Here is a 27,175-nt window from a genome sequence, read left to right as displayed (position 1 = left end):
GGATGGAAACATTGACCAGACTGATGAATCTCAGAGGGAAGGGGGGAGGGCAGGAAGAGATTAATCAAAAATCTTGCATGCACACTAGAGATCTGGTGCATGGATTCATGTGCCGGTGGGGTCCCTTGGCCTGGCCTGTGGGGATCGGGCTAAAACCAGCTCTCTGACATCCCCTGAGGGGTCCTGGATTGTGAAGGGTGCAGGCCAAGCCCAGGGACCCACCAATGCATGAATCTGTGCATCAGGCCTCTAGTACAATAAATAATACAAGTGTAAACCTACTTTTGCCCCACCCTATACTGTAGGATGCTGTTTCAAACTCAGACCAATCAAATGTATAGTGTTAGATGTAGGGATGGTGGTCATCCTGGGATGAACAGATGGGTGTTCAGGGGCCTCTAGACCCCTGATTCCTTTTTAAAAATATATTTTATTGATTTTTACAGAGAGGAAGAGGGATAGAGAGTTAGAAACATCGGTCAGCTGCCTCCTGCACACCCCCTTGACCAGAAGAATCAAACCAGGGACCCTTCAATCCGCAGGCTGATGCTCTACTAAACCGGTTAGGACTAGGGCCCTGATTTTTTATCTAGGGGCTGCTTATAAAGATGTTTTTAAATTATATATATATATATTTATATTTATATATATTATAGATTTTTTACGGAGAGGAAGAGAGAGGGATAGAGAGTTAGAAACATCTATGAGAGAGAATCATCGATCAGCTGCCTCCTGCACAACCCCTCCTGGGGATGTGCCCGCAACCAAGGTACATGCCCTTGACTGGAATCGAACCCGGGACCCTTCAGTCCGCAGGCCGACGCTCTATCCATTGAGCCACACGGGTTTCGGCAAGGTGTGTTTTGTTTGTGAAATTTCATCACATTCAATTTCAGGAATTTCATGTATGAATGTTTAGTTTTAAAAAAAAACCACAGTCAGCCCAGGCCTCGTGGCTCAGTGGCTGAGCATCAACTTATGAACCAGGAGGTCCTGGTTCGATTCCTGGTCAGGGCACCTGCCCAGATTGTGGGCTCGATCCCCAATATGGGGTGTGCAGGAGGCAGCCTGTCAATGATTCTCATTATTGATGTTTCTCTCTCTCCCTCTCCCTTCCTCTCTGAAATCAATAAAAACTTTTTTTTTAAAAAAGCTCAACCAAACCAAACGTCATTCCCATTCTTCACATCTCCCATCTATCCTCACCACTAATAGTGGTTTTTAACATTTTGGGGGCCAAGCCCCTGCTGACCGCCCCCCCACCCCCAGCACCTCACTAGACCTGAGAGGGCTGCCCTGTCTCAGAGGACTATTCTAGGAAACTCACAGCCATTCTCACACCTCCTGCTTCTCGGAAGCTAATAATGGCAGTGACAGAGGTATCTGAGGGTAGGTGACAGGGAAGTGGGGCCAGCGGACCCAGACAAGCCCAGCTGGGCCTGGTGGGGAGCTGAGCACAGTTAAGGGCGGCCAAGGGAGCCCTCCTGGCTTGCTGGTGGACTTGAGTCAGCATCATCCCCCAGCCCGCTCCGCTGAGCCACAGTCCTGGCTTCACCTGTCTGTCCTGCAGTCTTGCAGAGCTCGCCATTTCGGGTTTATTTTCACTTCTCACAAGCACTGATGTCACTCTCAGGCTGCTGTTCTAGGTCTGGCCTGGGCTTCTGCAGGCATGGCTGACATCACTTGTATTAGAACCCAAAGCACATAAGAATGCAGACTGTGCAGAAACTGGTTTGGCTCAGTGGCTAGAGCGTCAGCCTGCGGACTGGAAGGTCCCAGGTTCGATTCCGGTCAAGGGCATATACCTTGGTTGCGGGCACATCCCCAGTAGGGGCTGTGCAAGAGGCAGCTGATCGATGATTCTCTCATTGATGTTTCTAACTCTCTATCCCTCTCTCTTCCTCTCTGTAAAAAGTCAATAAAATATATTAAAAAAAAAAAAAAGAATGCAGACTGTAACCCATGGTCTTAGGCTCTATAGCAGCGTTGAGAACTGCTAGCAGGGTCACCTAAGACCATCGGAAAACACAGATATTTACATTAAGATTAATAACAGTAGCAAAATTACAGTTATGAAGTAGCAACAAAAGTAATTTATGGTTGGGGGTCACCACAACATGAGGAACTGTATCAAAGGGTTGTGGCATTAGAAAGGTTGAGAACCACTGCCCTAGTGAGACCCAGGAATCTGCATTTTCTATAAACCTGCCTTGGTGCCCATGAAGTCAGAGAACCATTGCTTACTGGGAGAGACAGACAAGGAACCCATTCCAGTCCGGTGTGGTCAGTGCCCAGGCGGGAGAGGGGCGCAGTGGAGGCCCCCCACCTGGCCACAGAAACCTCCAAGTGAGAACTGACATTTGAGCGAGACTTGGCAAGGCGAAGGGGGGCAAGAGGGCGATGCTTTCCAGGCAGTGCAACAGCATGTGCCAAGGCTAGGAGACAGGAGCGGGTCAGGCTAGCCTGGGGGGTGGGGGGGAGGACTGGAGGAGAGGGAAAGGTGGGTGCGAAGCTGTGGCTGTTCGCGCAGGGCCTTGTTGGCGGCCACTGAAAGGAATGTGTTGGGAAAACCGGCTTCTGGTTTAAATGCTCTCAAGATTCCAGCATAAATGTGACTGAATCAATAAATCTTTGTTAACTGAATGAAAGAAGGGAGGAGCCTTTCTTAAATTCAATGAAGCTTCCACTCCTAGTATGGCTTAAGAGAAGAGTAAAGTGTCCTCACCGGTTTGGCTCAGTGGATAGAATGTCATCCTGCGGACTCAAGGGTCCCAGGTTCGATTCTGGCCAAGGACCTTGGCTGCGGGCACATTCCCCGTTGGGATTGTGCAGGAGGCAGCTGATTGATGTTTCTATCTCTCTATTCCTCTCCCTTCCTCTCTATAAAAATTCAATAAAATATAAAAAAAGAAAAAGGAAAGAGTAAGTGCCCTCGGGGGTCTTGGGTTTCAGTTTACTCATAAGTAGAAGGCGGGGGACCCAGACCCTGTGTGACATAGTGCCCCCCGCTTCCTGTACGTGCTCCGACGGACGCCCACGTCCCTGCGGCTCCTGGGAAGCCTTCACTGGCGCAAGTCCTGGCCAAACCAAAGCTCCCACCAAAGTTCAACACGCCTCCCAAACGAAGGCCCGATTGGTCCGTCCTGCCCACACTGGGGAGCCGGCTTCGCCTCCTGATTGGCTCGTCTGCTCTCTGTTTTGTGCTGGAACCCTCCTCTTCCCTGATTGGCCAGAAGCCTACCTGTGCTCTCCCCGGATTGGAAGCTGCCTGGGTCGGCTCACAAGCTCCTAGGGGCCCTGCTCTCTGATTCGCCGCTGGGACCAGCCCCACGGCCCGCACGCTGAATGGCTGCGCCGCTACCTGTACCGGCTTCCGATTGGACGGGAGGCGCCTCCCTGGCGTGATAGGTCAGGACCACCGCCCCCCTGGCACCCCATTGGCTGCTCGGCGAAGCCCGGTCTCCGGGTAAGATGGCAGCGGACGGACAGTGCTCGCTCCCTGCTTCATGGCGGCCGGTCACCCTCACCCACGTCGAATATCCTGCAGGTAAAGGGCGGCCCCGGCTCTAAGGACGCCCTCCCGGAGCCGGCCCCCCGGCGCCGGGCGCTGCGGCCCGCGGAGCCCGCGGAGGGGCCGCCGGGATGTCGGGGAGGGAACTGTCAAACAGGGAGCCGCGGAGGGGCTCGGCCGGCGCGCGCCGCGCACGCGCGGTGGGGCGGCGATGAGCTGGGCGAAATTGTGAGGCTCGCTCGTGCGCTCTGCGGCTGCGCGGCGGGGGTGCTCCCTCGGGTTCCGGGGCGCGGGTGGGCTGCAGTGGGGTGGGGTGGGGGTCTGTGTGAGGAGGCAAAGGATCCCTGGCCTGGACCTGGGCCCTTCGTCCCCGCCTTCCCCGGAGCCCGAGGCCGGGCCCCCTCCCCGGCGTGCAGGGAGTGCCCGCTGCCTTCACACGGCGCATCTGGGCCGCTGGAAGCGTGCAGCCGAGGCCGGGCAGCTGTTCGTAGTTAGAGTGCTTGTGGGGTGCCACGCCCTGAGCGGGGAGCCCCCGGATCCTGGCTTCTGGAGCTTTCCCATCAGACTGCTCCAGGAGCACAGGGTTTCCCGGCCGGGAGGTGCTGGAGCTCCAGTTCTGGAGGCGGCTGGGAGCGGGTGCCAGAGCGTGGGCCTTGGGGTCAGAGCCAGGCCTTGTGCAAGCGACTTCACCTGTCTGCGCCCCACTTACTTCCTCTCTGAAGTGGGGTCATCACCGGGCCGCCCTTCTGGTGGCGTGAGAACCAAATAACAGGGGGCGCGAGGAATGCTGAGGAGGGTGCTGGCCACAGGAAGTGTCAGTCAATAACCGCGGTTCACATCAGCCCACCTTCCCGGGACCCTCTCAGCCCATCCCACCCTCCTTGGGTAGGATGGATGGTATCACGTGAGTCCCTCCTGGGGCCCTGGCTGTCCCAGGAAGGACCTGCTCAAATGTTGCTCTTTTGGGCGGAGATGTGAGAACGTGGCCCTGATGAGGGCCCCTGGGCTGGCCGCCAGAGAACTTTGACCCTGGGTGTTCTGGCCTATCCTGGGGCTGGGGTGGCCCTGCCAGGTGCTGGGCCCTACCAGCCTGCCTGCCCTGCCACCCATCCGCTCACTCAGCCAGCACGCATTGGGCGCCTCCTGAGTGCCAGGCCCTGGCCCAGCTCTGGGTTTAGGATGGTGACCAGGCCGATAAGGCCCATTTTCCGGGAGGGAGACTGTAGCCCGGGGAGGGGCAGGGACTTGGCTAAGGCCGCGGCACCGTCATGGCTTCTCTGAGTGCTCACATTTCTACGAGTAGGCCGGGCCGCTGGGAGCAGCATGATGCAGGCTGCGATGGGGACCCTGTGCAGGACTGTGGGTGCCCGAGGAGGGAACTGGCTGAGCCGGGGGAACCCCACAATGTCTAGCCCCCCGCTAACTCTCCTGTGGCCCCCTGCCCTCTGTACCCCTCAGCACTCTGATCCTTGCTTCCTGTATCCAGTCCCCATTCACTTGCCGTTACTTTTGAGCCTCGTTAAGTGCCAGGTGCTGTGCGGGGCTCGGGGGTTGGGTGTTGTGTAAAGAGACCCTGTCCCTGCCCTGATGGGACCGGCCGCGGGAGAGACGGACAGCCTGATAGCTGCACCAACAGGCATGCCGGGAATGGCGCACGTTACCTATTCCTGCTCCCGGCCAGCCGCAGGCTCCGCTGGGGCGGGGCGGATCTCGCCCCTGTGCTGGGAGCTCAGTGTACGTCCCAGGTGGGAAACCGCGAAGTAGGACAGTGCGCGGTGTGCTCAGGGAACTGGAGCAGAGGGTGGGAGCGGAGCAGGGCTGGGGCGGCCCAGTGAGCTGGGCTGAAGTGGGACTTGTCCCGAAGGCAGAGGGAGCCGTGGAGGGGCTTGGAGCAGAGTGGAGGCATCTGCATCCAGAGTCACAGCATCTGCAGGAAGGTTGGTGCTGGGGCGGCACAGGTCATGTGCTCTGGGCTGGGCGGCTGAGAGACCCGGAATCTCAGGGCCGGCATCAGCCAGGCCGCTTGTGACGGTCCAGGAAGGGGAAGGCTCACCCCGCCGCGTCACCCAGCTGGCCGTGGCAGCCCCGCCTTGGGTAGGTGTGGGTGAGGCCGGGTGTATGCCATGTCTTCCGCCTGAGTCTGGGCTCTGCCCTGTGGGCACCGTCCGTGCTGCCTGTGTGAGGCCAGGCTGATGGTGTGGGCCATTTCCCACGCTGGGCTCTCCCAACTGCTGGGCGAGCAGAGCCCTGAGCGTGGAAGTGTCCTGGGTGCCAGGGGCCGAGCTGGGTGCCACACAGGCCCCGTCTCATTCCAGCTCCCAGGTGAGCTTCTTTCCGGTTGGAGTGGCCCTGGACTGGCCCAGGCCAGCTTTTGCCAGGTCCTCACTGCGAGTCCTTTGGGTGCCGCCTATAGTCCTAGGGGGTGGGTACTGGTTACCCCTTTGCACAGATGAGCTGAGCCCAGGGAGGTGGAGTTTTTGCCTGAGGTCATGCAGCAAGTGCTGGCACGGGAACTGAGCCATGCCCTCTGACCCCAGAGTGCCACGTAGCTATCTTATCTTTTTTTATTTTTATTTTTTTTAAATATCAGAGAGGAAGGAGAGAGGGAGAGCGAGAGCGAGAGAGAGAGAGGGAGAGGGAGAGAAACGTCAGTGATGAGAGAGAATTATTGACCGGCGGCCTCCTGCATGCCCTACCAGGGATCCAGCCCGCCACCTGGCTATGTTCCTTTGACCGGAATCGAACCTGGGACCCTTCAGTCGGCAGGCTGTTTCTCTATCCACTGAGCCACACCGGTTAGGGCTAGTGTCCTGTCTTGAATGGTGAGGGTGGTCTTAGAACTAGACGCCGGCCCTGTCCTTGGGGGAAGGTGGCTCTCATCGCCTGGCGGCGGCGCCCCGGCTCTCAGAAGGGGCTGGCAGTCCTCACCCTGCCTCCCCCGGCCGGTCAGGATGGTAAAGAGCAGGTGGTGCCTAGGTAGCCAGTTTCTTGCCAATGGCAGTGAGTGTTACTGCAGCTGGCGTCCATACCGGGCAGCACAGCCTTCTCCCCACCCTTGGCCTTGGCCCCCGTCTGTGTGTGGCCGGAGAATTCCAGGTGCCCTGGAGCCGGGCCGGCCGGGGCGGCCGCGGCGCAGCACTGCGTCCAGAGGCACCGTGTGCCTGCGGGGCTGCCCCGGACAGAGCCCGCTCTGGGCGGACGGAGCTGGCCCAAACTCCCGTCTTGGCCCGGGTGGGTGTAGTATTCGGACCAGGCCCCAGACCCGGACGCCAGTCCAGCTCCCACTCTGCTGACCAAGGCGTCCTCAGCTGCTGGCCCTGACTCCCGGCTCACGTGCTAATGGCCGTGCACCAGCCGGCCCCTCGCTGACGCTCATGCTCCGTCCTCACCCCCTTCCCCCCGCGCGCCCAGGTGACCTCTCTGGCCACCTCCTCGCCTACCTGAGCCTCAGCCCTGTGTTTGTCATCGTCGGCTTCGTGACCCTCATCATATTCAAGCGGGAGCTGCACACGGTGAGCGAGTCTGTCCCCCCAGCCCCCAGGCCCTCCACTGCTCCCCACGGCCCCAGCCCACCGAGGGGGGTTGCACCCGCTCATCGCCGGCTTCGCCGCCCCTTCCACGCCTCCGCCCTCCCTGAGGTGTGGCTCCTGGCTGGCTCCAGGTTACCCACTGGCTGGGCTGGCGGTTCAGTCGGGCCATGGTGTTTGGGGCTGGGCGGCGGCCGGCAGGCACCAGCTGACCAGCATCTTCCCGACAGATCTCATTCCTCGGGGGCCTGGCGCTGAACGAGGGGGTCAACTGGCTCATCAAGCACGTGGTCCAGGAGCCGCGGCCCTGCGGAGGTGAGGCCCGCTGCCCTGGCTGCGGGACGCGGGTCCGCCGGGGGGGGGCACCGTGGGAGGCCCGCAGCCGCCGTCATCCCTGTCCTCTCCCCGCAGGCCTCCACGGCTCAGTGGGCACCAAGTACGGGATGCCCTCCAGCCACTCCCAGTTCATGTGGTTTTTCTCCGTCTACTCCTTCCTTTTCCTGTATTTAAGGTGAGTGTCCTCCCGGCGGGAGTGGCCCTGGACTGGCCCTCGGGGCTCGGCCCCTCCGGGGTGGGCGCTGCAGCCAGGGCAGAGGGCGCCCAGGGGCCTGTGGGTGGGGCCCGGGGCTGTTGGGGGGCCGGGCTCCAGGCTGTGGGCTGAGGCCAGCTGACAGGCCTGTCTTCCCAGAATGCACCAAACGAACAACGCCAGGTTCCTGGACTTGCTGTGGAGGCACGTGCTCTCCCTGGCTCTCCTCACCGCGGCCTTCCTCGTCTCCTACAGCAGGTACGGGGGAGGGAGGACCGCCCACCCTGCCCGCTGGGTGTTTGGTCCTGATTGGTCCTCACTGCAGACCTGAGTCTCAGAGCCTGTCGGGTAGGAAGGGGAGAGGGTCCCAGCTTCTGATTTTGTGGGGTCGGCTCCACCGCCCCTCCCCGCCGAGCCCAGCGTTCCGGGGACCCCTCCACACATCAGCCTTCGTTAGCGTCCTGGAGGAGCCCCGGCAGGCACCCCGAGTCCAGGGCTAAGGAGGAGGGAGGCAGGCCTCCTCCCCTCCCCCTCCCCCTCCCCCCCTCCCCCTCCTCTCCTCCTCCTCCTCTCATCCTCGGGGAGGCACTGTCGGTCGGTCTCCCCCCCCCCTTCCCCTGCCTTCTTTTGGAAGTAGATCTGAGCTATGTTCACGGAGTCCCTGCCTGTACACACGCAGGTCCCAGGAGCTGGCACGGGGCGTGGGGGCTGTGCAGTCCTGTGTGTGGCCGGCTCTCTGACCTTCCCTTGTCCTGGGCCCAGGGTCTACCTGCGCTATCACACCTGGAGCCAGGTGCTGTACGGGGGCGTCGCCGGGAGCCTCATGGCCATCGCTTGGTTCGTCATCACCCAGGAGGTCCTCACTCCTCTGTTCCCCAGGATCGCATCCTGGTAACCGCCTGCCTGCCCCGCCCGGGTCCCGGTTCGTGGAGGGCCTGGGATTTCCTCCCCAGCCTCCGTCTCCCTGGGGGAGCCCCAGTGTCCAGCCTCCGGTGGGCCTGAGGCTGCAGGCCCCGTCTCCCTGGCTTCTCTGTTGCCCAGGGCTCTCCTCACGCCGGAAGCTACGGTCGCTTCTCTGTCCCCGTCTGGGCACTCAGGGACTCGGAAAGCGGCCTGAGGCCCGCCCCTGGGTGCGCTGTGGGCGGCCCTGCCTCATGTCACAGGCGGCGCTTGCAGTTCTCCCAGTGGCCGGGGTGGCGGGGGGGGGGGGGGGGGGCAGTCCGGGCAAGGCCTCTGAGCAGTGGGGGGAGGCGCGTGGCTGACTCCAGGACTGACGGGGGCTCTGGCTTGCTGACAAGCTTGTGGCCTGACAGGTCCGGGGTCTGGGTGTCTGTCTCTGCAGGCCGATCTCCGAGTTCTTTCTAATTCGAGACACGAGCCTCATTCCCAACGTCCTCTGGTTTGAGTACACAGTCACCCGGGCAGAAGCCAGGTGAGTTAGGGTTCAGCTCTCACTGGGCCTGGCTCAGTGGGGCCGCCACCGCCCCCGTTCTCAGGGGCTCCCCGCGATCCCGGCACTTAGCGAAGCGCTGTTTGCACCGCCTCCTTCAGTGCCCCTCTGGGCCGCGTTTTACTGAGAGAACAGGCTGGGAGGAGGGGGGTCACTGGGTGACTTAGAGGCTGTGGGTGGGGAAGCTGGGCTGGGAGCCCGGGCCGGCTGACCCGGAGCCATGCTGTAGGCCCAGACAGAGACCCTCAGGGTGCTTAGTCCGGACACGCGCCCAGAAAGGGGTAAGCAGGTGCCGCTGCCCAGCGAGTAGGCGCAGAGCGGGGCTCTGAAGCTGCTGCCGGAGCTCTTGCTCCCAGGGGTCGGTGCCAGCCGGGTTCAGAGGGGAGCTGAGGGGAGGCCAGGCTCGTTTCTGAGGTTTCCCCAGGAGGTGGTTAGGGGGTCATGGGGCGGGCCAGGGCAGGGCGTCTGGAAACGTGACCGGTGCATCCTGGTCCCAGTAATCCTCACGAGCCTAAGGGGAGAGCCCTGGTCCGGGAGGAAGGGGTTTGGGTGGTGAGGGCAGGCAATCGCATTACTGGAGAGCCCCCAGCTGGCCCGACTCCACCTGACCCGCAGAATGGTCCTGGCCCAGGCCCTGCCCGGCCCGGCCCTCCCCCGTCACCTGGCTCAATGGCCACACCTGCCTTCGTTTCCCGAAGTTTCTGCATTGGCCTGCTCTGTGCCAGGCGGTGTGCCGGGAGGCAGAGACACGGCCACGGCAGTCGGGAGCCGGGAGAACAAGGCTCCTCCCTGTGCGATGGCGCCCGGGGCCCGAGCGCTCAGGACACCCGGCGGGGCCGACGGTTGGGTGCTGCTCGGGGAGGCAGCTGGGTGTGGAGGGAGGAAGTCGGGGTGGCAGAGGGTGTTCTCAGAAGGGGGACAGCATGTGCAGAGCTGCCGGCGGGAGGCAGTTTGGTGAGCCAGGTACTGGGCTACTGGGTGGGCATTCACCCGTTTTGATGGGACTGTGGGTAGGGAGGGGACAGCTGGGGGGGCACCGAATGCCAGGTGTCCCCTCCTCGCAGCCCCAGGCATCCTCACTCCAGACTCCCACCCGTTTTGCAGGAACAGACAGCGCAAGCTGGGCACGAAGCTGCAGTGACCGGGGAGTGGCTGGCCCAGCCTCCAGATCCGGCCGCACCACGCCGTGCGGATGGAAGTGCAGAGGATGGAGCGGAGACCTCAGCAGACCCGTCGCCAGTGGAGCCTTTTGTTTTCTTACTTTCATTTCCATGAACAAGGTGGCCCGAGGGGCCAGGCCAGCCCTCGGCCAGGCTCCTGGAGCCCCTGCTGGTGGGGCCGCTCGGCCGGAGACGCACCTGTGCTGCCGCCAGCCCCTGGCCGGTGGGGGGCGCCGGGCCGGGCGAGAGGCGGCCCCGCACCTGTGCTCCCAGGCAGGCATCCAGGGGCGTGAGAAACACACACTATTTATTTTTTGGTTTTGTTAACGGCAGGCAGGATTCTGGAGAGGGGCCGGAAGAGCCTGCTCTGCGCTGGCTGCCCCGGGTACAGAGGGCCCAGGCCCTTTGCCCCGAAAGGTGGCCTGGGCCCACCAGAGAGTGCCCCTGTGCCCTCCCTGCCACCATTGCCATTCCAGAACCTCATTCAGTGTTTCCTCGTCTGGGGGCCAGGGCCCAGAGCGCGCTCGTCCGCGGCTGCTATCGTGTCCTCCCTGCACTGACCCTCACCACAAGGGCTTTCTCGGTCCCCTGCCCCCCGTCAGCGGTCCCTGCTGGCACAAGAGCCTGCACACGTGGGTGAGCAACACAAGCTGTTTACAGCTCTTTTTGGTCCTGCCAGTGGGAGCGGTTAGTCTTCATCTCCACGAGAACAAAACGCAGAGGAACCGGAGCCGGTGAGAGGAGGGGCCGGTGGGCGCCTGGCACCCGTGCCCTTCCCTTCTCTCTTCGCTCTGAACATTCCTTATCCTTCCCGACGCCCCCTGAGTGGCCGGGAACCTGCCCGGGGCACCCTGAGCCTGTTTCGGGGTGTGGCTCAGAGCCCCGCTGTCCAGCTCAGAGGACGGCTCCTCCTAACGGGACTTGATCTCTCCATCTCTGTGATGTGGAGTTGTGGAGTGGACATGCTTCCAGACTCTTGGAAGGTTCTAGAACTGAACCAGGCTGCTCGGGACCTGTGTCGAACCCCGCCCCCTCTCTCTCCGTGGAGGTTCGTAACCTGCTGCTGAAGCACAATGTTCGGGTGCTTTCTTTTCCCAGTTGTTTAAGACAGTGTCCAAAGCCGTTCCAGATGCCAGGCCGGCGGCCTGGTTCTGGGGAAGGTTGGTCAGTCCCCACATTTGCCTCTCCTCCCCTCTCCTCCTCCCCTCCTTATTTTTTACATTTTGCCTGAGACAAGCCAAGTGTGAGGTGGTTTAAGAAAAATCAATGAAATTGTTTACTATTGTTTTAAAATAAAATCTTGAACTCTGACAGCTTGAGTACCTGTTGACTTGAGCTCATGGGAGGAGGCTGGAGACCAGGACCCTGAGGAGCAGGGACCATAAAAACATAAGATCATAAGCATCTCAGCTCTCCAGTCCCTCCCAGCCCCCAGGCCGCACTGTGAATGGTGCGGCGACATTGCCCCCTGAGGAGGCCTCTCTGCCATGGGAAGCTGGAAGTGCCCCCTTTTCGGTCCCCCACCTCCCTGCGTGGTCCTGGCTGCTCCGGACCCGCTCTCACCCACGCTCCTCCATGGCAGGCCTGGGGACGGGACAGCCAGGGTGTGCGCCTCTCCAGGTGACACCACTCCTGTAATCAGTCTTCAGCGTGTGTGGCTGCAGGTCTTGCTCTGGAAGGAATGGCTGCAAACAGTGGGGTTTTGGGGGGCTGTGGGAGTGAGTGAGTGTAAGTCGATCCAAGGGCTGGCCAGGACGGGAATCTAACCCTTCCTCGATTCATAGCTGAGATGCAGAACGGCTGCCCCCTGGAGTGAAGGGGTCAGAAAGAATTGCGTCCCCACACGAGCTGCAAGGCTGTGGGGCAGGGCCCCTGTGGTCCACAGAGCCTTGACGTTCAGTAAGCGAGACCTTACCCGATAGGAGGCTGGAGCAAGCTGATCTCTGGAGGAAGGAACCTCCATCCGAGACTGCAGTCACTCGTATGGACAGTTTTAAGCTCCAGTGAACACTATGTAGTAAAGCTGGCCCAGAGGACACGGCGCCGTGAGGGAGAACCAGGAAACGGGTCCGGGAAACACCTGCCAATACCTCGTGCTGGAATGGTCAGCCACGAGCTGTAAAGGTTATGTTTTTAAAGAAAAAAAAGACAAACTTGAAAATGTCTGTGGGGAACGAGAACCTAAGGTGAACCTGGAAGACTTAAGTGAATCAAAATGGAAAAGTCCAGTCGCTGAAACACAGGCTGAGCTCAGCAGGTAGGTTCAGCTGAAGGGAAAGTAAACTGCACGAGGGAGGAAGGGCTGGTGAGGCCTGGACGTCCCCGAGCCCCAGCCGCTCCCTGCTTTCACCTCAGCGGGCACCCACATCCCCCCCAACTTCCGGTTGGTCACCAAGTCTCACGCCAGCCCAGTCGGCCTGGAGGCTGCACAGCTCCCCACGGTCAAGCCCTGGCATCTCCCCAAATGCCCACCCTCTGATAAAGCACTCGTTTCTAACGTGGCCTGTGTGGCTCCCGCTGCCCAGCCCTCACCCCCTTGCAGGCCTGCCCTCGCTTCCGGCCTCTGGACTCTCCCCACGAACAGCCAAAGTCAAGCTCAGGCCACCTGGACAGACAGACGTAGGGGGATCTAGGTAAGAGCCAGTGATCTTTAATTCACTTGTTTATCACATATGCACATTTCAAGTAATGTATTGCCCAAAATATATTCTTTAGAACAGCTCTTTTTCACACAAAAAAACCCAAGTTCTTCACCTGTGTCATGGGCATCGGGTCTTGTCCTGGCCCCTCTGGGCCACTGACTGAATTCTCCGGCTCCGCTGGCTGAGCTTATCGCGGCTCTGGCAGGTCAGCGGTCCCGTGGACCCAAGCGGATGGCGAGACCCAGCAGCACGTTCTGGGGTTCACGCGCGATGCGGTCACTGGGAGTTTTACCCCATGCCCCAAGTGCCCCCTGGCGTAACGTTGAGACTGGAGTAAGAGCCCCACAGGTGTGCCATCTCCCCAATATCCCTCCCTGCATCCGGCCTGGCCCACACCCAGCACTCCCCAGAGTGAGTGACAGTCACATCCTCGGGAGGAATGACGATGTATTCGTTTCCCTCCACCACCCCCCTCCCCCCCCATGCCACCAGGGCCCTCTAGGCGTCCCTCTCACACTGATGGTTTGTTAGGTGCCAGCTGGCTTTCCCCGGGGACTTCCGGTTCTGAGGAGTTGCGTGAGCCGGTAACACCAGTGCCAGGGCATGCCCTCACTTCCGGAGGAGAGTTTGGGGAAACCTGCCTTCTCTTCAGCCCCGTGTGGGTCTTAGAACGAGTTTGGGAGTTCCTGGTGTTTGCGCCATGCCCGTGGCCTGCCCTCTCCCCCGCAGCCCACCTAGTGCTCCCACAACTCTCACTCCGCCTGCTGTGGGCCTCCGCTTCCTGGGACTCCCCTGTACTACCACACCCCCCTGTACAGAGGACAGCAGCCTGTGTGTTGTCATGGTCTTCCCTGGTCTCCCACTCTGGCCCAGGAACGGGCATTCATGTCCCCTACCCCCTTCTGGCATCACTCCACCCTGTGGCCTTGCTGGGGGGGACCAGGCCCAGGCCCCCCCCCCCTTGTGTGGGTCCCGCCTCTTGGTGCCGGGACTTCGGGCAGTGGCACACCCTCTCACCGCCTTGGAGGGAGGGTGCAGAGTCCCACCTCGTGGCTGCGGGGAACTCCGTAGGACCCAGCAGGCCCAACAGGTCAGTGCCCCCGTCCAGACAACACCTCTGTGCCTTCCAGGCCTCCATGCCCACCATGGCCTCCCCTTCACCCTGCCTGGTCACCTGGGCGGGTGTGACATGGGCCTGCGGGCTTGGCTACCGGGGCTCCCATACCCTGACCTGAAGGATGGCTCCTGGGACTCTGTGTTTTAGCTGCCTGGTGACTAACCTCTCAGCCTGTTTCCTCATCTGAGAAAAGGAGACCACCACAGGATCAGCTCACGTGACTGTCTCCGGTCAGCCAGGCCAGCACCCTCGGGCTCGCTGAGCTCTCCCACCCGCACCCCGGCATCTGCTCTGGCTGGCACGTGCCTCAGGGCCAGGGTGTCCCCTGGAGTGGGCACTGACGTTGGCATGACACCCAGCTTCTGCCAGGTGCCTGGGGGTGCGGACAGGCGGGGGTAGGATTCTGATCAGGTGGTCATGTGATCTGGAGCGTCACTCCTGTAGGGTTCCGTGGAGGCTGCAGGGTGAGGCCTTAGCCCGGGTGGCAGCCACGCCTGGCCCCCCAGACCCGGGCCCACAGGGTCCTACTGCCCCTGGGAGAACCGTGCCCATCCGTGTAGCCCGTGGTACCGGGTAGGGGGAGCTGTCTGAGAACGGGGTCTGAGGACACCTCTCGGCTCCTCGGAGCCCTTGGGGCCACTGTCTGCTTGGCCACAAGCTCCCAGGCAGGGGAGCCGGGAGCAGGCCAGCTGCCCCCACCGGCCTGCCTCGCAGCTGGAATGCCTCTTCACCAAGACACTTTTCCTTTATTGGTTACCTGGCATGGTGCTCATACCGCCAGGAACGTGGTTCAGGAATCGGCGCGGGCGCGAGGGCGCTGGGGCTCTTGAGCCATGTTCTCACAAGAGCAGGGCAGTCCTGCGGCAGACGGCCCGTCCCCAGTCCGCCTCGCACCCTGGCCTCGGCCTTGGGGAGGCTGGAGTCCCATTCCAGAGTCCTGTCTTGAGGCCGTTGGGCGTTTGCGGATTGGAGTACGGATCAGCCCCGAGGACAGGACTGGCCGGAGCTGAACTCTCCGAGGACTTCCCAGTCCCGCTGGTGGGGATGGAGGGGACTCCCTTTCCCAGAGGAAGGCTGCTCGGGGCGATGCGTGGGGCGCCCGGGCCTCCGGCTGCTCAGCTCTGAGCAGTCCATGGCGCTGGGGGGCCCGGGAAGGCAGTTGGCGTGGCCTGCAGGCCCTGGGGGGTCGGCCCTGGCTTGGTCAGATCGGAGGCCCGGGGGAGGGACAGGGGAGCTGGTGGTGGCCCATCGGAAGCGGTTGGCTGTGGCGGCCGGCGGAGCGCGGCTCAGAGCTTGGCCCGCGGGTGGCTCTGCAGCAGCTCGCGCATGTCCAGGAGCGCCTTCTCCAGGTAGTGCGCCATGCGGGCGGCGTTGGTCTCGGCGCAGCTGTTGTAGGCCGACACCGAGAAGTTGATGTGCGACTCCATGGGGTTGTAGCAGACGCCGTAGCCGTCGGGGACCACCGGCCCGAAGAACATGACGCAGTCTGTCTTGGAGGGGACCTGGGGGGCACAGGACTCAGGCACTCGCTCTACCTCCCCAGGCCCCTTCCAGCTCCTCAGGCACCAGCTGCCTCCTCGCGACTCTGCTCCTGTGTGCTCTCCCGGGAACCCTCTCTTCTCCATCAGACAGGCGACTCCTCCCTCTGCCCGCCGCATGCAGTTATGGTTCACCCTCATGGAGCCTCCTCTCCATTCCTGGGGACTTCCTGACCCCAGCACTTCCTGTGCTGCCAGCCTACACGGAGAGCCCCGGGGCAGGGCTGGGGCGGTCACTCTGGGCCTCAGTGCCCAGTACGGGCTGGCATGGATCACGTGTTCCCTCGTGTCTGACTAGTGAACGAATGAGTGATTCTCCCCTGGGGGGTCCCCACCTCCTCAGCCTGAGCTGTAGTGAAGCCCCTGACCCAGACCCTCTGCCAGAACTCAGCTCTTCCCAGTGGCCTCCGGTGGCCTGGGCCACGCCTCCACCGAGGTCTGACCATGTCCTAGAGCTCGGCTCTGGTCAGTGCAGCTTTCTGCTCCAGCTCCGGAGGTCCTGTTCCCCCCACCCGGGGCACCCAGGGCAGGGGCAGCGCCCACCTGGCTGGTGGAGAGGTTGAAGTGCATGGCGATGGCGTAGGAGGTGTCCATGAAGATGTCGGGCATGCTCACCAGGTCCTCGATGGCCTGCAGCTTCAGGCCCAGCAGGTGCCGGTCGAAGGCCTCCCCCCGGATGGCCTGCAGAGGGGGTGCGGTCAGGAGGGGGGGCTGCGGGACTTAGGGTGCTGCTGCCCCCCGCAGAAGCCTGTGGCAGCAACGCCTCTTCCCTCCACTGGCCCCTCAGACCATGAGACCGGAGCAGCCAGGCAGGAAAGTCCTCACTTCAGAGGTGGGGAAACTGAGGCCCAGGGAGGCAGGACTGTAGGATTTAGGAGCACAGGCCTGGAGCTGGTGGCTTAGCCCATCCCGGCTGGGGGACCTTGGCACATAGACGTTTGGAACCTCAGTGTGTTCGTCTGTGGATCGGGGGCGGTCACTGACCTCCCTTGTAGGGTGGCTGAGACCTAAATGGACATCTGTGTGTAACAAGGGCAGAGCCTGGCACACAGGCGCTCAGAGGCAGGGTCAGGCTGGGAATCCGGCCTCCCGCTGCCAGCAGCAGCCTGAGCTGGCACATGGCCCGCTGTGTGGAGCCTCGGCGTCCTGGCTCTCTGACACAAGACCCACAAGCCCACCTGGAACCGGGGGCCTGGGCAGTCACTGCCCAGCCTCAGTTTCTCCAACTTTAAAATGGGGATGTACAGGGCGCAGGGGAGGGGTCGTCAAGCTAAGGATGAGCAGCTCTTTGCTGCAGGAACAGACGGACGGCCAGACAGACGTGGGAGATGCCAGAGGTCTAGCAAACGGACAGGGCTCCCTCACCCGGTCTGTGTAGGCGCGGTGGGCGTTCACGGCCTTCCGCAGCAGCTCCACCTTCTGGGGCTCCTGCGGGCGAGGGGAGAGGGAGCTGAGGCCCTGCGCCTTCCCTGCTCCTGCCGCCCACCTCGGCCCACTCCCTCTCCCACCAGCACTGCACTCTGCGAAGAGGAAGTAGAGCTACCGCCATTCCAGGGCAGATGCTCACTGCTGATGAGTGAACGAAAAGTTCCCTTTTCTCTTAGGCTGCTAGGAAGCTCAGAGCTAAATCCATGGCTCTGCCTGACAGAGTGACAGGGAGGGAGATGGCCAAGCCCAGCTCACCCACCCTCACCCTGAGCCTCTCCTCTCACCGGCACGCTGGAGTCATCCATAGCTTTGACAAAGGCCAGCGAATCCGTGGACGCTGAGCGGATGGTGTCCGTGCGGCCCAGGTGGAACATGCGCAGGGAGGCGCTCTCGTACGTGGCGCACGCCTGCCCGTAGATCCTGCGTGGGAGCCGGGGTGAGCACAGGCCGCCTCCGCCCGGGGCTCCGCCTCCTTCCGGGCAGGCGGCGGGTGGGCGGGCGGCGGGCAGGCTCACCGGAAGTAGGCCAGCTGCAGCGCCATCTGGATGAAGGCGTCTGGGCTCAGCTTCGCCGACTTGGGGAAGTCCTTGCCGAAGTGGTGGAACACGGTCACGACCATGTCCAGGTCCTGGATCATGCTGGGGGTGGGGACGAGGCAGTGAGGGGCGGGCACCTGCCACCCTGCCACCCGGGGAGAGGCTCAGACCCAGCCGGGTTCGGGGGCGCCTCACACAAGCCGGCCAGACTGAGGGCCTGGCCCCAGCGCCCGGGCTCACATGCTCAGGTTCTGCTTGGCCTTCTCGATGTCATTCTTGATCTCGGGGGTGATGTTGAACCGCAGCTTCTTGGGCATGGGCAGGGGTACCATGGGGGACCGCACGACCTCGGCCTTCTTCCTGCACAGACACGGGCTGGGCTCATGCTGGTGCGGGGGCACCGGGGCCCGCCTTGGGGTCGGGTGGGCAGATGGGTCCCTGAAGCTGGAGGGGCAGCCCAGGGAGACGCCTGGGAGTTATTCTGAAGTCCCCCAGCTCTCAGGCGGCCAAAGGAAGGAGGCCTGGCGGGGACGGGACTGGTCCAAGGTCACGCAGCGGGGAAGGGCAGAGCAAACCCTGGTTTGTCTGGCTCTAAGCCCATGCGGCTTCCTGGCTCCTCTTGAAGAGGCAGATGCCCGGGCACAGGGAAAACGCCATCCCCAGCCAGTCTCGCCTGCGCGTCACCCTCACAGGACTGGGGAAATGGGGGTGAGGGGGCCACACTCACGTGTACTCGATGACGTGGTCCACGAGGGAGATGATGGGCGGCCCCTCTGCGGCCGCGTGCTCATAGATGAGCCCACAGGAGCCATCTTCTGCTACGATGAACTGCGGGGGGTGGGGACCTGTTACCCGTCCCTGCAGCCACTCTGGCTGGTCCCTCAGAGTTCCGCTGACTGATTACAGTCATTAACAGGAGCTGACACCCACGGGGTCCCTGGACCCATCCTAGGCCACACCACGCACCCCCTGCTTCTATTCTACCTGGGAGTCCTACCACAGCCCGTGTTACAGCTGCAGAGAGGGAAAGGCATGGCCAAACCACCTCGGCCGGCCTCTGATGTGCTGAGGGGTGTGTTGGGGTGACAGCAGTTTCTGGGCCCGGCCCAGTAATGACAGGCTGACTGCTGGGTAATTACAGCCGCGTCCACCTGATGGCTTCCGTCTGTTTACAAGCCGGGGGCCAGGACGCCGGGGGACAGGAAGTCCCGAGCCGCGGGGGACCAGGTGAGGGTCTGTCCGGTGGGAGCAGGCCCTGCGGCCTCACCTGCAGCGTCTTGTCGAACCAGCGGTTGCCGCTGTTGAGCTTGCTGCCGCCGCCGTGCAGCATCTGGCCGGCCACCTGGCTGCGGTACATGTCCTCCGAGACCCGGGGAATGACGGCGTCGAGGCACACGGTGAAGATGCTCTTCTGGATGGAGCGCACTGACTCCCGGTTCACCTTGTCTGCAGGGGCATGGCGGGAGGGGCACAGAAATGGGGTGTCAGGCCTGGGGCGGTCGGGCCCCCAGAACGTTCCCGAGGGCTGGGACGGGCTTCAGAGGTTCCCACTCACAGGGCTGAAGCCCCGCAGCCTCTGTGAGGCGCGCCCAGGGCCCGGCCCACTGTAGAAACGGCAGGCCCCCCAAGTCCCTGGCTCAGCACGGGTTCGGGGGCCTGTGGCGGCAGAGGAGGGCTCCTCAGCCAGGGGCAGGCCCATCCCACCTGCTACATGGGGGAAACACATTGGCCCCAGCTGTGCCCCGAGCTGAGCTGGGAGCACCTGCTCCGGGGAGAGGCTCAGCGAGGAGCGTGCACCTGGGCCGGGGAGGGCAGAGCGGGATGTGGCCTGGCCCCGCCCCCGTGGGCACCTTTGATGAGGGTGTTGTAGGCCTTGGCCCAGGAGTTGCGGTGGTTGGAGGTGAGGATGCCCACGGGCTCTTTGTTGGTCTGCAGCGACGAGTTCCAGATCTTCTCCAGCTGCACGAAGAGCTGGTCGGCAGTGAGGGGCGTCCCGTCGCTGTGGTACACGTCCAGCTCAAAGAACTGTCCGGGCAGGCGGGGAGGGCCGGTGACCACCTCAGGCCCCGCAGTCACGTCCGTCACACACACACACACACACACACACACACACACACACACACCCGCCGCCGCCTCCTGCCCTGGCACCCAGAGGCCGCATGAGTGCTGTCCCGGGCCCAGCTGAGGGGACGGGGTCAGGCCAAGGGGGGGAGGAGGACGACCCTGCATTGTTCTCCCCAGCGGGGCAGGCCAAGGCCCCTCTTGGCATCCCGGAGGCTGGGGCCTAGCCGGGCACCCGGTAGAGATGCCCAGAGCACCCTGTTCCTGGGGCACAGGGGCTTGTGTGGGCCCCCCACCTGGTAGTTGTGCACCACGGTGATGTGCAGGGGCGGCTTCTTGGTCTTGCTGAAGTTGATGACCGAGTCCTGCTTGGGGCCTGGCACGCGGCAGGAGGACAGGATCTGATAGTACTGGTTCATGCACAGCGGCTTCCCGCCCAGGTACTCCACCGGGAGGGTCTCACTGCGGGCAGGGGGACAGGGAGAAGGGAGAAGGGAGCTGCTGGGCCCGCCGGCAGGGGGGAGGGGGCTGGCAGAGCTGAGTCAGGGTTGACAGCAGTGGCCGTCTGCCCGCCTCATGTCCCTACTTCCCCTGAGCCCACGCGGGGCCTGGAGCTGGGCTGGGGCAGGAGGCCCGCCATGAGTCACCCTGGAACTCCCCTCTGCTCCGGGCTTCAGATTGCCAAGGGGAGACGGCCTCCGGGGCCTGTTTGGCTGGAACGCCGCTGCAGGGGCCTCTGGGGACAGGGGCACCAGGAGGAAGTCCCGGCAGCTGGAGCAGGACGAGGCATCCCAATCCCCAGGCTGGGCCAACAGGAAGTGAAAGCAGCTGAGCTCTGGCTGCCCAGCACCAGGGCTTGGGTCAAGCTGGAGTGACTGTGTCAATGGGCAGGCAGGGTAGGGGCGGGCCGGACTGCTCACTTGTCAACCATGGCCTTGAAGTCCAGCACACCCTCGATGAATTTGGCAGCAAACCTAGAGGGAACAATTAGAGATCAGCGGAGGTGTGGACACCCTGAGGACAGCCCCGGGCCAGGGACGCCTGTGGGGTGAAGGGAGCCACCGATTGCTTCACTCCTCGCCTAGGGCTTGCAGAACGTGAAGGAGTGGGTCTGAGTTCAAGTCCCAGCTCACCCTTCTGAGCCCAGAGGGAGTTGCAGAGGGCACAGGGCGCAGGGAGAAATGCTGGCACGTGCTGGCAAGATTCAGGTGCGGAAGTCATGGGTCAGGGCAGCTGGTTCCACCCATAGGGCCCGAGCCCAAATCACAGTCGGGAGTCTGGCAGGAGGACACCCTTCTCTCAGAGGGACCGGGACCAGGGGAGGGGGAGTGTGAATGGGAGGGCAGTGGTTCGAGGTGTCCCCTGCCCTCGGCCTCCACCTGTTCCTGGGCCCCTGTCTCTCCCAGGCCGCCTCTCCCTGGCCTTCCTCCCCAGCTCTGTGGGCTACACAACCACGCCCGGCGCCGGCTGCCCCTGGCCCCTACATGGGGACCGCCATCTGGGTTCCTGCCTGAACCCCAGCCCGGCCCAGGGTGCCCTGGCGCCTTTAAGAGAAGCAGGTGGCGGCCGCCGTGGCCGGTGCTTGGGCGGCGATGCTTGTCCCTGGTATTTTTATCTCCGGTAGGACGGGAACGGAGGCCAGGACAAGTGACATGGCCGAATGTGGAAAAGGGGACTGTGTACAAAGGTCGTCCCGTGGCCAGAGGCGAGAGGAAAGGAGGTGGGGGTGGCCCCAGGTTTGGGGATTGGGGGTGGGGAGGACTCAGTGCAAAGCTATGAAGCTTTGGAGCTGGGAAGACCCTGCTGCCTGCCCCCGCTCAGCCAACACTGAAAGGTGATCTTGGGTAGGCCCCTCCCTGCTCTGAGCCTCAGTTTCCCCATCTGTAAAATAGGAATGACACCCCTTACTTCATAAAGCTGTTCGTGGAGGTGAAAGATAATGAGCAGGACTGGGGCCCCTCCACCCTCCTGGAGGAAGTGGTCCTTGGGCCCTGGCCCCTGCTGGCCCTGCCCCAGCCTCAGCCACTCACCGGAGCTGTCCCTGCAGGTCCACAAAGTCCTGCCTGGGCAGCACGAGGCCGGGGCTGGAGTAGATGACCAGGGGCTGGCGGTACTGGAGGTAGGCCGTCTTGAGCCACCACTCGGACAGCTGGGGAAAGGACCAGAGCCTGTCAGGAGGGGTGGTGGGGACTGGGTGACCCTTCCCCCAGGGCAAGGGGACCCTCTGTCCCCTCTGTGAGCACAGATCTTAAAGCGAATACTCAGACCCAGAACCCCCAACCCCCTACCCCCACCAGCAGTGTCCCACCGGCCAAGGAAAGATGTGGGGGAAAGGCTGGCAGGAAACCTGGGGCGGGGGAAAGAGGAAGAAGTGTGAATCATGTTTCTTTCCCTTTTTAAAAAAAAATATTTTTATTGATTTCAGAGAGGAAGGGAGAGAGAGAGAGAGGGAGGGAGAGAGAGAAACATCAATGATGGGAGAGGATGATTGATCGGTGGCCTCCTATACGCCCCACCCTGGGAATGGAGCCTGTAATCCAGGCATGGGCCCTGACCAGGAATTGAACCATGACTTCCTGGTTCATAGGTTGACACTCAACCACTGAACATGTTGAATCATGTTTCTTTATCTTATAAATTTTGGTCAATGATTTTTACTATTTGAAATAAAAATGTATTCCTGATAGATAGAATAGAAATATAGAAAAAGGAAGTCCAATGAATGAGTTTTTGCTCATCCCCATTGGGCATTTTCCAGGAAAGCGGAGGCCCCGGGTTCAATGCCAAACTGGAGATCCTGAGTTTTGTTGGTGTCGGATGGGGCAGTGGACACTTCTTGGATCTCTGGGCGGGCCATCTGGGGAGCCAGGAGGTCACACCGATGCACATGACGGAGCGTGGGCGGTGCCGTGGGCAGCACTGTCCCTCGGGGCCCACTGCGGCCATGGAAGGCTCCGTCACGGGCCCTGCAGCTCCCGGGACGGTCCCCCTGAGCCTTATGTGCTTGACTGCAACCTGTCCGCCTGCGTCCCTTCCAGGCCTGCCCAAGGCGCCTCTCCGCCCGGAGACCGCCCCCGCCCTGCTTCCTCACCCCCCGGGGAGCAGTGGGCAGGACGTGCCTCTTTACAGACCCCCCGGGAAGCTGTGGCGCCGGGCCATGGGCCTTGGGCCCTTGGCAAGGGGCGAGGGGCGTGCCGTGCGCAGGTGCACAGAACGCCGGGCACCTGGAGGAACTGCGGGTGGAAAGGAGTTCCGAGCTGCTGGGCCCCAGACTCTCAGCTCCCGATTCCGGAGTCCAGGGCCCTGAGCTGCCCAGGTCAGGACAGCCACCCCCGGCCTGCCTCCTCTGTGCAGCCCCTCAGGGCACCTCCTCCACGGGGCTTTCTGTAGCTCCCTCCCTCACCTCCCCTTTCTCCGGACGTCCTCCTCTCCCCCGGCCCTCAGAGTGCTTTAGGTCAGGACTGTCCCCCTCCCAGCAGCCCAATCACCAAGTACCACTGGCTCCCAGACATACTCTGGGCCTACTGACCTCCCCCCTCTCCCTGCCAGCATCTCCCACGGGTGACGGCACCGCCTTCCCACCGCCTCCTGCTCCCACTCTTCCCTCCCAGCGGCCAGGGCGGTCATGTTGAACTCTGGGTTAAGGTCTAAGATGCGCACAGGAAAGTGCACGGAGCGAATGCACACACACTCCCACGAGGTGAACGCACATGCGTGACCGACTGACACGGGCCAGAGCAATCCGTCACTGAACACAACCCCTGCTTGAAGCCAGCTTGCAGCTTCTTCCCACTGAGCTCAAGTCCAAGTTCCTTCTGCCTGCAGCTCCCCCTCCTGCCCTGGCACTCCACTCCACCTCTGTCTGCTCCTGGGTTCACCAGGCTTGCTGCCTCTGCTGGTGCTGCTCCGACCGTCTCAGACCCAACACCACCTCCTCCCTGCCTTCCCTGACCACTCAGAATGAAGACGCCTCCATTCTTCACCCCTCCTTCTCATCACCCTTAAAAAAAAAAAGTGTTTTCATCGATTTGAGAGAGAAGAAGAGAGAGAGAGAACTGGGAATAGAACCGGCGACCTCTTGGTGCAATGCTCAACCACCTGAGCGTACCAGCCAGGGCACAATCACCCTTTTCCATTTCTACAGAAATGACCTTGACCACTCAGGTGTCTTGTTTGATCGCCTCTCTCCCCTTGCTACTTGAATGCCAGCTCCTTGAGGCCATCAACGGTGACTTTCTAGCTCATCCAGTCTCTGCCTAGTGCCAGGCACAGAGTAAGTTCCCATGGAGCTGGCGCCAGTGAATGCCAGAGCGGCCGTGTTGGAAGATTCTGTGTGCAGCAGGGCAGGCCTCACTGCGGGACTCTCACAATGACCCTCTGGGGGCCCCTGTTCCCTTTAGCCCAGGTGGGAGTTGGGGGTTCCGTGTACCCGCAGTTCCTACTCACCCAGTTCTCCATCTTCTTGGCCCTGCGCTCCAGCCCCTTCTGCAGGCGCTCTCCGACGCCCCCTGCAGCCTGGAACTCCTCCACCAGCTGCTTGGTGTGGGCCCATTCCTCCTCGCTCACGATGGGCTGCAGCGTCTTCAGGTAGTGGTCCAGGGTCTGCTGCAGCGGGGGCACGGGCAGCCGGGGCAGCGACTCCTGGTGCGCCTTGAAGCGGCTGGCAACCTTCGACAGCGAGGAGGGCTTGAGGAAGCCCAGGGGCTTCACCTGCAGGCAGCAGAACATCCTGCTCATCCTCCCTCCGGCGCTGGGGCCCTGGTGATCCCAGGCTGCAGTCCTGGGCACTTATGTGCCATCTCCGGGACCAGAGACAGCCTCTTGGGTGGTGCCAGCCCTCGAGCTATAGGCGTTTCCATCTCTCTGGGGCTTGGAGGCGCAGGTATGGGCAGGGGAGGGCGGGGCGTGGCCACGGATCTTGCCCAGGCTCAGGGGAACCGAGTCAGGGGAGTGGCACCTGCGGAGGTCAGAGGGCCCTCTCACCTGTCTGAGTGCACGGCCCCGCCTTTCTCGCTCTGGGACCAGGCACCAGCCAGTAGGGAGGTGCCTGCCCCCTCCCCGAGCTCCCGCCTCCTTTTCTCCCACCCTTGCCAGGTTGAGAAACAGGAGGAGGAAGAAAAAATCAGAGAGAGCCAGAGGATTACAGCAGCTCTGGATGAGGGGGAAGCCACAGGTTTTTTTCTTGTCTGTGGGATGGGATGGAGGCGGCATGGGGGCAGCACTGGAGCAAGAAAGAGCTGAGTGGCCTGGCAAGGAGGGTGAGAGTTGGCAGAGAGAGAGTCCGGCAGAGAGAGAGAGAGAGAGAACGGGAGGGTCTGGGCTATTGGCGGCAGTAGGCAGGCAGTAGGCAGAGACTCTGTTCCGTACCTTCTCATTCTGCTGCCCGTCCTCCATGGCAGGACTGAGGTTCTGAGCCCTGTCTGTCTGCCTTGGGCTGGATGCCTAAGCCTAACTGTGCTACCAAGTGGGCGAGCAGAACCTAGCAAGAGGCAGCCACTTGCCTGGGCTGGAAAGAGAAGACAAGAGCCAAGATTCAGGGGGGTGGGGGGGAGGCAGAGGTGTCAGTGGCGATGGCTATGGTGGCTGTGGTGGCATCTGGGATTGTGGCTATGGCAGGAGCCCTGGCTTCCAGAAGTGGGGGGATGGGGAGCAGGCGAGAGGGCTGGGGTGGGCACTAGAGAGGAGTAATCCTGGAAGACTTCCTCCTTTCTTCTCTGGATGGGCCCAGAGCCAGGGAGACGGGCCAAGAGGTATGAAAACATCCACCTGCTAGAATCGGGAGGTCTGTTTGATGAAGGAAACCTTGGCTGGAGGGCAGAAACTGCCGGGCTGCTAAGTAGACCACAGCCCTGAAAGCGGCTGGCACAGGAGAGCAGACCCGGGAAAGACCAGAGTGGACCTCGGACACTAGAGCCTGCCCATCCCGTTTCCCCCAGAACTGCCGCAGCCCTTTGGGGCCACCCTCCCCCCAAAGCCTGGTTCTCTCGGGTTGCTGCTACTTCAGCGGGGGGTCAGGAGTGGGGGACTGCCGAAACCGGTTTGGCTCAGTGGATAGAGCATCGGTCTGTGAACTGAAAGGTCCCAGGTTCGATTCCGGTCAAGGGCATGTGCCTTGGTTGCGGGCACATCCCCAGTAGGGGGTGTGCAGGAGGCAGCTGATTGATGTTTCTCTCTCATCGATGTGTCTAGCTCTCTATCCCTCTCCCTTCCTCTCTGTAAAAAAATCAATAAAATATATTTTTTTTAAAAAAGAGTGGGGCACTTCAGGCATTAAAAATAAACCAGAGGACACTGGCTTTGGGATTAGACGAGATCTGAGTCGCCAGGTCTCTCCTCGCCTCAGATTCTCCGGCGGTAAAGTGATCAGGTCTCCCGGCAGGTCCAGGAGGGTGACCCCGAGGCTGTTTGTGAGATGGGGACACAGCTCAGGTGGCAAGTGGCAGGAGTGAGGTGGAGCCTTGGGATCCTGGAAGAGCCTGGAGGCCAGAAGCGGGCCGGGGACTGTCAGTCCTCAGAGCCTGGCATGTCTGACTGAGCGCTCTTCTTGGCACAGACAGAGGGAGATGCAAACAAAGATAGGCTTGGATCAGAGAGGACAGGAACCCAAATCAGGGCACGGCGCTTCTTGCTCCAGGCTGCCAGCTGGGGAGGATTGGTGTGTGTGTGTGTGTGTGTGTGTGTGTGTGTGTGTGTGTACAGGTCCGGGGAGGGCCTGGTGGAGAGGGAGGGCATTGGGGCTACCACCTGCCACCTCCTGCCAGTTCTCAGCACTTTCTGGGCAGCCCAGTTTGATGCCTCCACGTGAGTTTCTCTGGCTACACAACCCCCTCAGGGACCATTTGATAAGTGCAAGGAAGCTGCCCAACTGGATGGGGTTGGAGAAGTGGCTCTGGCCTGGGCAGAGGCTCCGTGGGTGGCAGAGGCTGCTGCCAGCCTGCTCCAGGGCCCCAGGGCTAAGGGTGCGGGCGCTGCCCGGAGCAGAGCCGGGTGCCACTGACTTTTCCAGGCCGTTGACATTTAGAGCTACAGGACGTGGGTTCGATCCGGCCTCTGACCTTGAACCTCAGTCTCTTTCTCTGCCAAACACGCAAGCCCACCTGCCGATCCCACCCCAGCAGCTAGCAGCGCGCAAGGCTGGACAGGGGGCCGCTGACAGCCTGTGGCCCTGACAGCAGCCCGTGGCCCGCCCGCCCGCCCGCGCCGTCCAGGGCCCGCCAGGCCGCTCCGGCCGCACTCACCGCCGTCCTGACCGCGAATGCCAACATCTCGGCGGCCGCCCCGCGGGCTCAGTCCGCCCGCTCCCGGCCGGGCAAAGTCCGCGCCGCCGCCGCCGCGATTGGCGGTCCCGCTGCGGCCTCCGGGCCAAGGTCGCCGTGTCGCCGCCGCCAGCGGTCCAGGCGGCCTCGCGCCCACCCCCCGGCCGGGCGGGTGGCGGCAGGCGGCGGGGAGGAGGGCTCGAGGCGGTCACCGGCCAGTTCCGAGCCCCGGAGGCTAGACGCGGGCGCGGGGCGGGGCCGGGCCGGGGCGGGGCGGGGGCGCGGTCTGCAGGCGGCGGGGGTGGGGGGACGCCTGGACCCGGGAAGAGGGGCCGCCGTCCCGCCTGCTCCCTCCGGACCCCAGGTGCCGTCCGGTCTTTTGGGGGCAGCGTGTCCCCGTCTCAGCCCGCTTGGCGCTTG

The 27,175-nt window shown here is 62.3% G+C and overlaps 2 protein-coding genes across 4 annotated transcripts; one reads left to right on the top strand and one right to left on the bottom strand.

Moving 5' to 3' along the window:
• Window positions 1–3,406: 3,406 nt before the first annotated feature.
• DOLPP1 (dolichyldiphosphatase 1) lies at window positions 3,407–11,488 on the top strand. Of its 2 annotated transcripts, XM_036416264.2 has the most exons (8): window positions 3,407–3,547; window positions 6,923–7,023; window positions 7,269–7,353; window positions 7,450–7,549; window positions 7,727–7,825; window positions 8,330–8,458; window positions 8,910–8,999; window positions 10,122–11,488. In XM_036416264.2, the coding sequence occupies exons 1-8, from the start codon at window positions 3,472–3,474 to the stop codon at window positions 10,156–10,158; spliced, it is 717 nt and encodes a 238-aa protein (XP_036272157.1). In that variant the 5' UTR covers window positions 3,407–3,471; the 3' UTR covers window positions 10,159–11,488. The 2 variants fall into 2 exon arrangements, with proteins under 2 accessions (XP_036272157.1, XP_036272158.1); XM_036416265.2 differs by lacking the exon at window positions 8,330–8,458.
• Window positions 11,489–12,805: 1,317 nt separating this feature from the next.
• Window positions 12,806–26,950, bottom strand: CRAT (carnitine O-acetyltransferase). 2 transcript variants are annotated; one of them, XM_036416232.2, is made up of 15 exons: window positions 26,738–26,950; window positions 24,867–25,005; window positions 23,946–24,209; window positions 21,530–21,648; window positions 20,420–20,473; window positions 19,796–19,961; window positions 19,289–19,463; window positions 18,706–18,884; window positions 18,166–18,266; window positions 17,679–17,798; window positions 17,418–17,540; window positions 17,187–17,322; window positions 16,840–16,902; window positions 16,018–16,155; window positions 12,806–15,438 (listed from the first exon to the last, which is right to left on the bottom strand). In XM_036416232.2, exons 2-15 carry the CDS (start codon window positions 24,891–24,893, stop codon window positions 15,223–15,225), a joined length of 1,881 nt encoding a protein of 626 aa, XP_036272125.1. In that variant the 5' UTR covers window positions 24,894–25,005; window positions 26,738–26,950; the 3' UTR covers window positions 12,806–15,222. The 2 variants fall into 2 exon arrangements, with proteins under 2 accessions (XP_036272125.1, XP_036272123.1); XM_036416230.2 differs by lacking the exon at window positions 24,867–25,005 and having other exon boundaries at window positions 26,738–26,949.
• Between the last annotated feature and the right edge of the window lie 225 nt (window positions 26,951–27,175).

This window comes from Pipistrellus kuhlii, unplaced genomic scaffold (assembly GCF_014108245.1).
Source record: "Pipistrellus kuhlii isolate mPipKuh1 unplaced genomic scaffold, mPipKuh1.p scaffold_m20_p_53, whole genome shotgun sequence".
NCBI classification, from domain to species: domain Eukaryota; kingdom Metazoa; phylum Chordata; class Mammalia; order Chiroptera; family Vespertilionidae; genus Pipistrellus; species Pipistrellus kuhlii.
The sequence above is the reverse complement of the archived record's forward strand: the minus strand, read 5'-3'. Positions and strand labels throughout refer to the sequence as shown.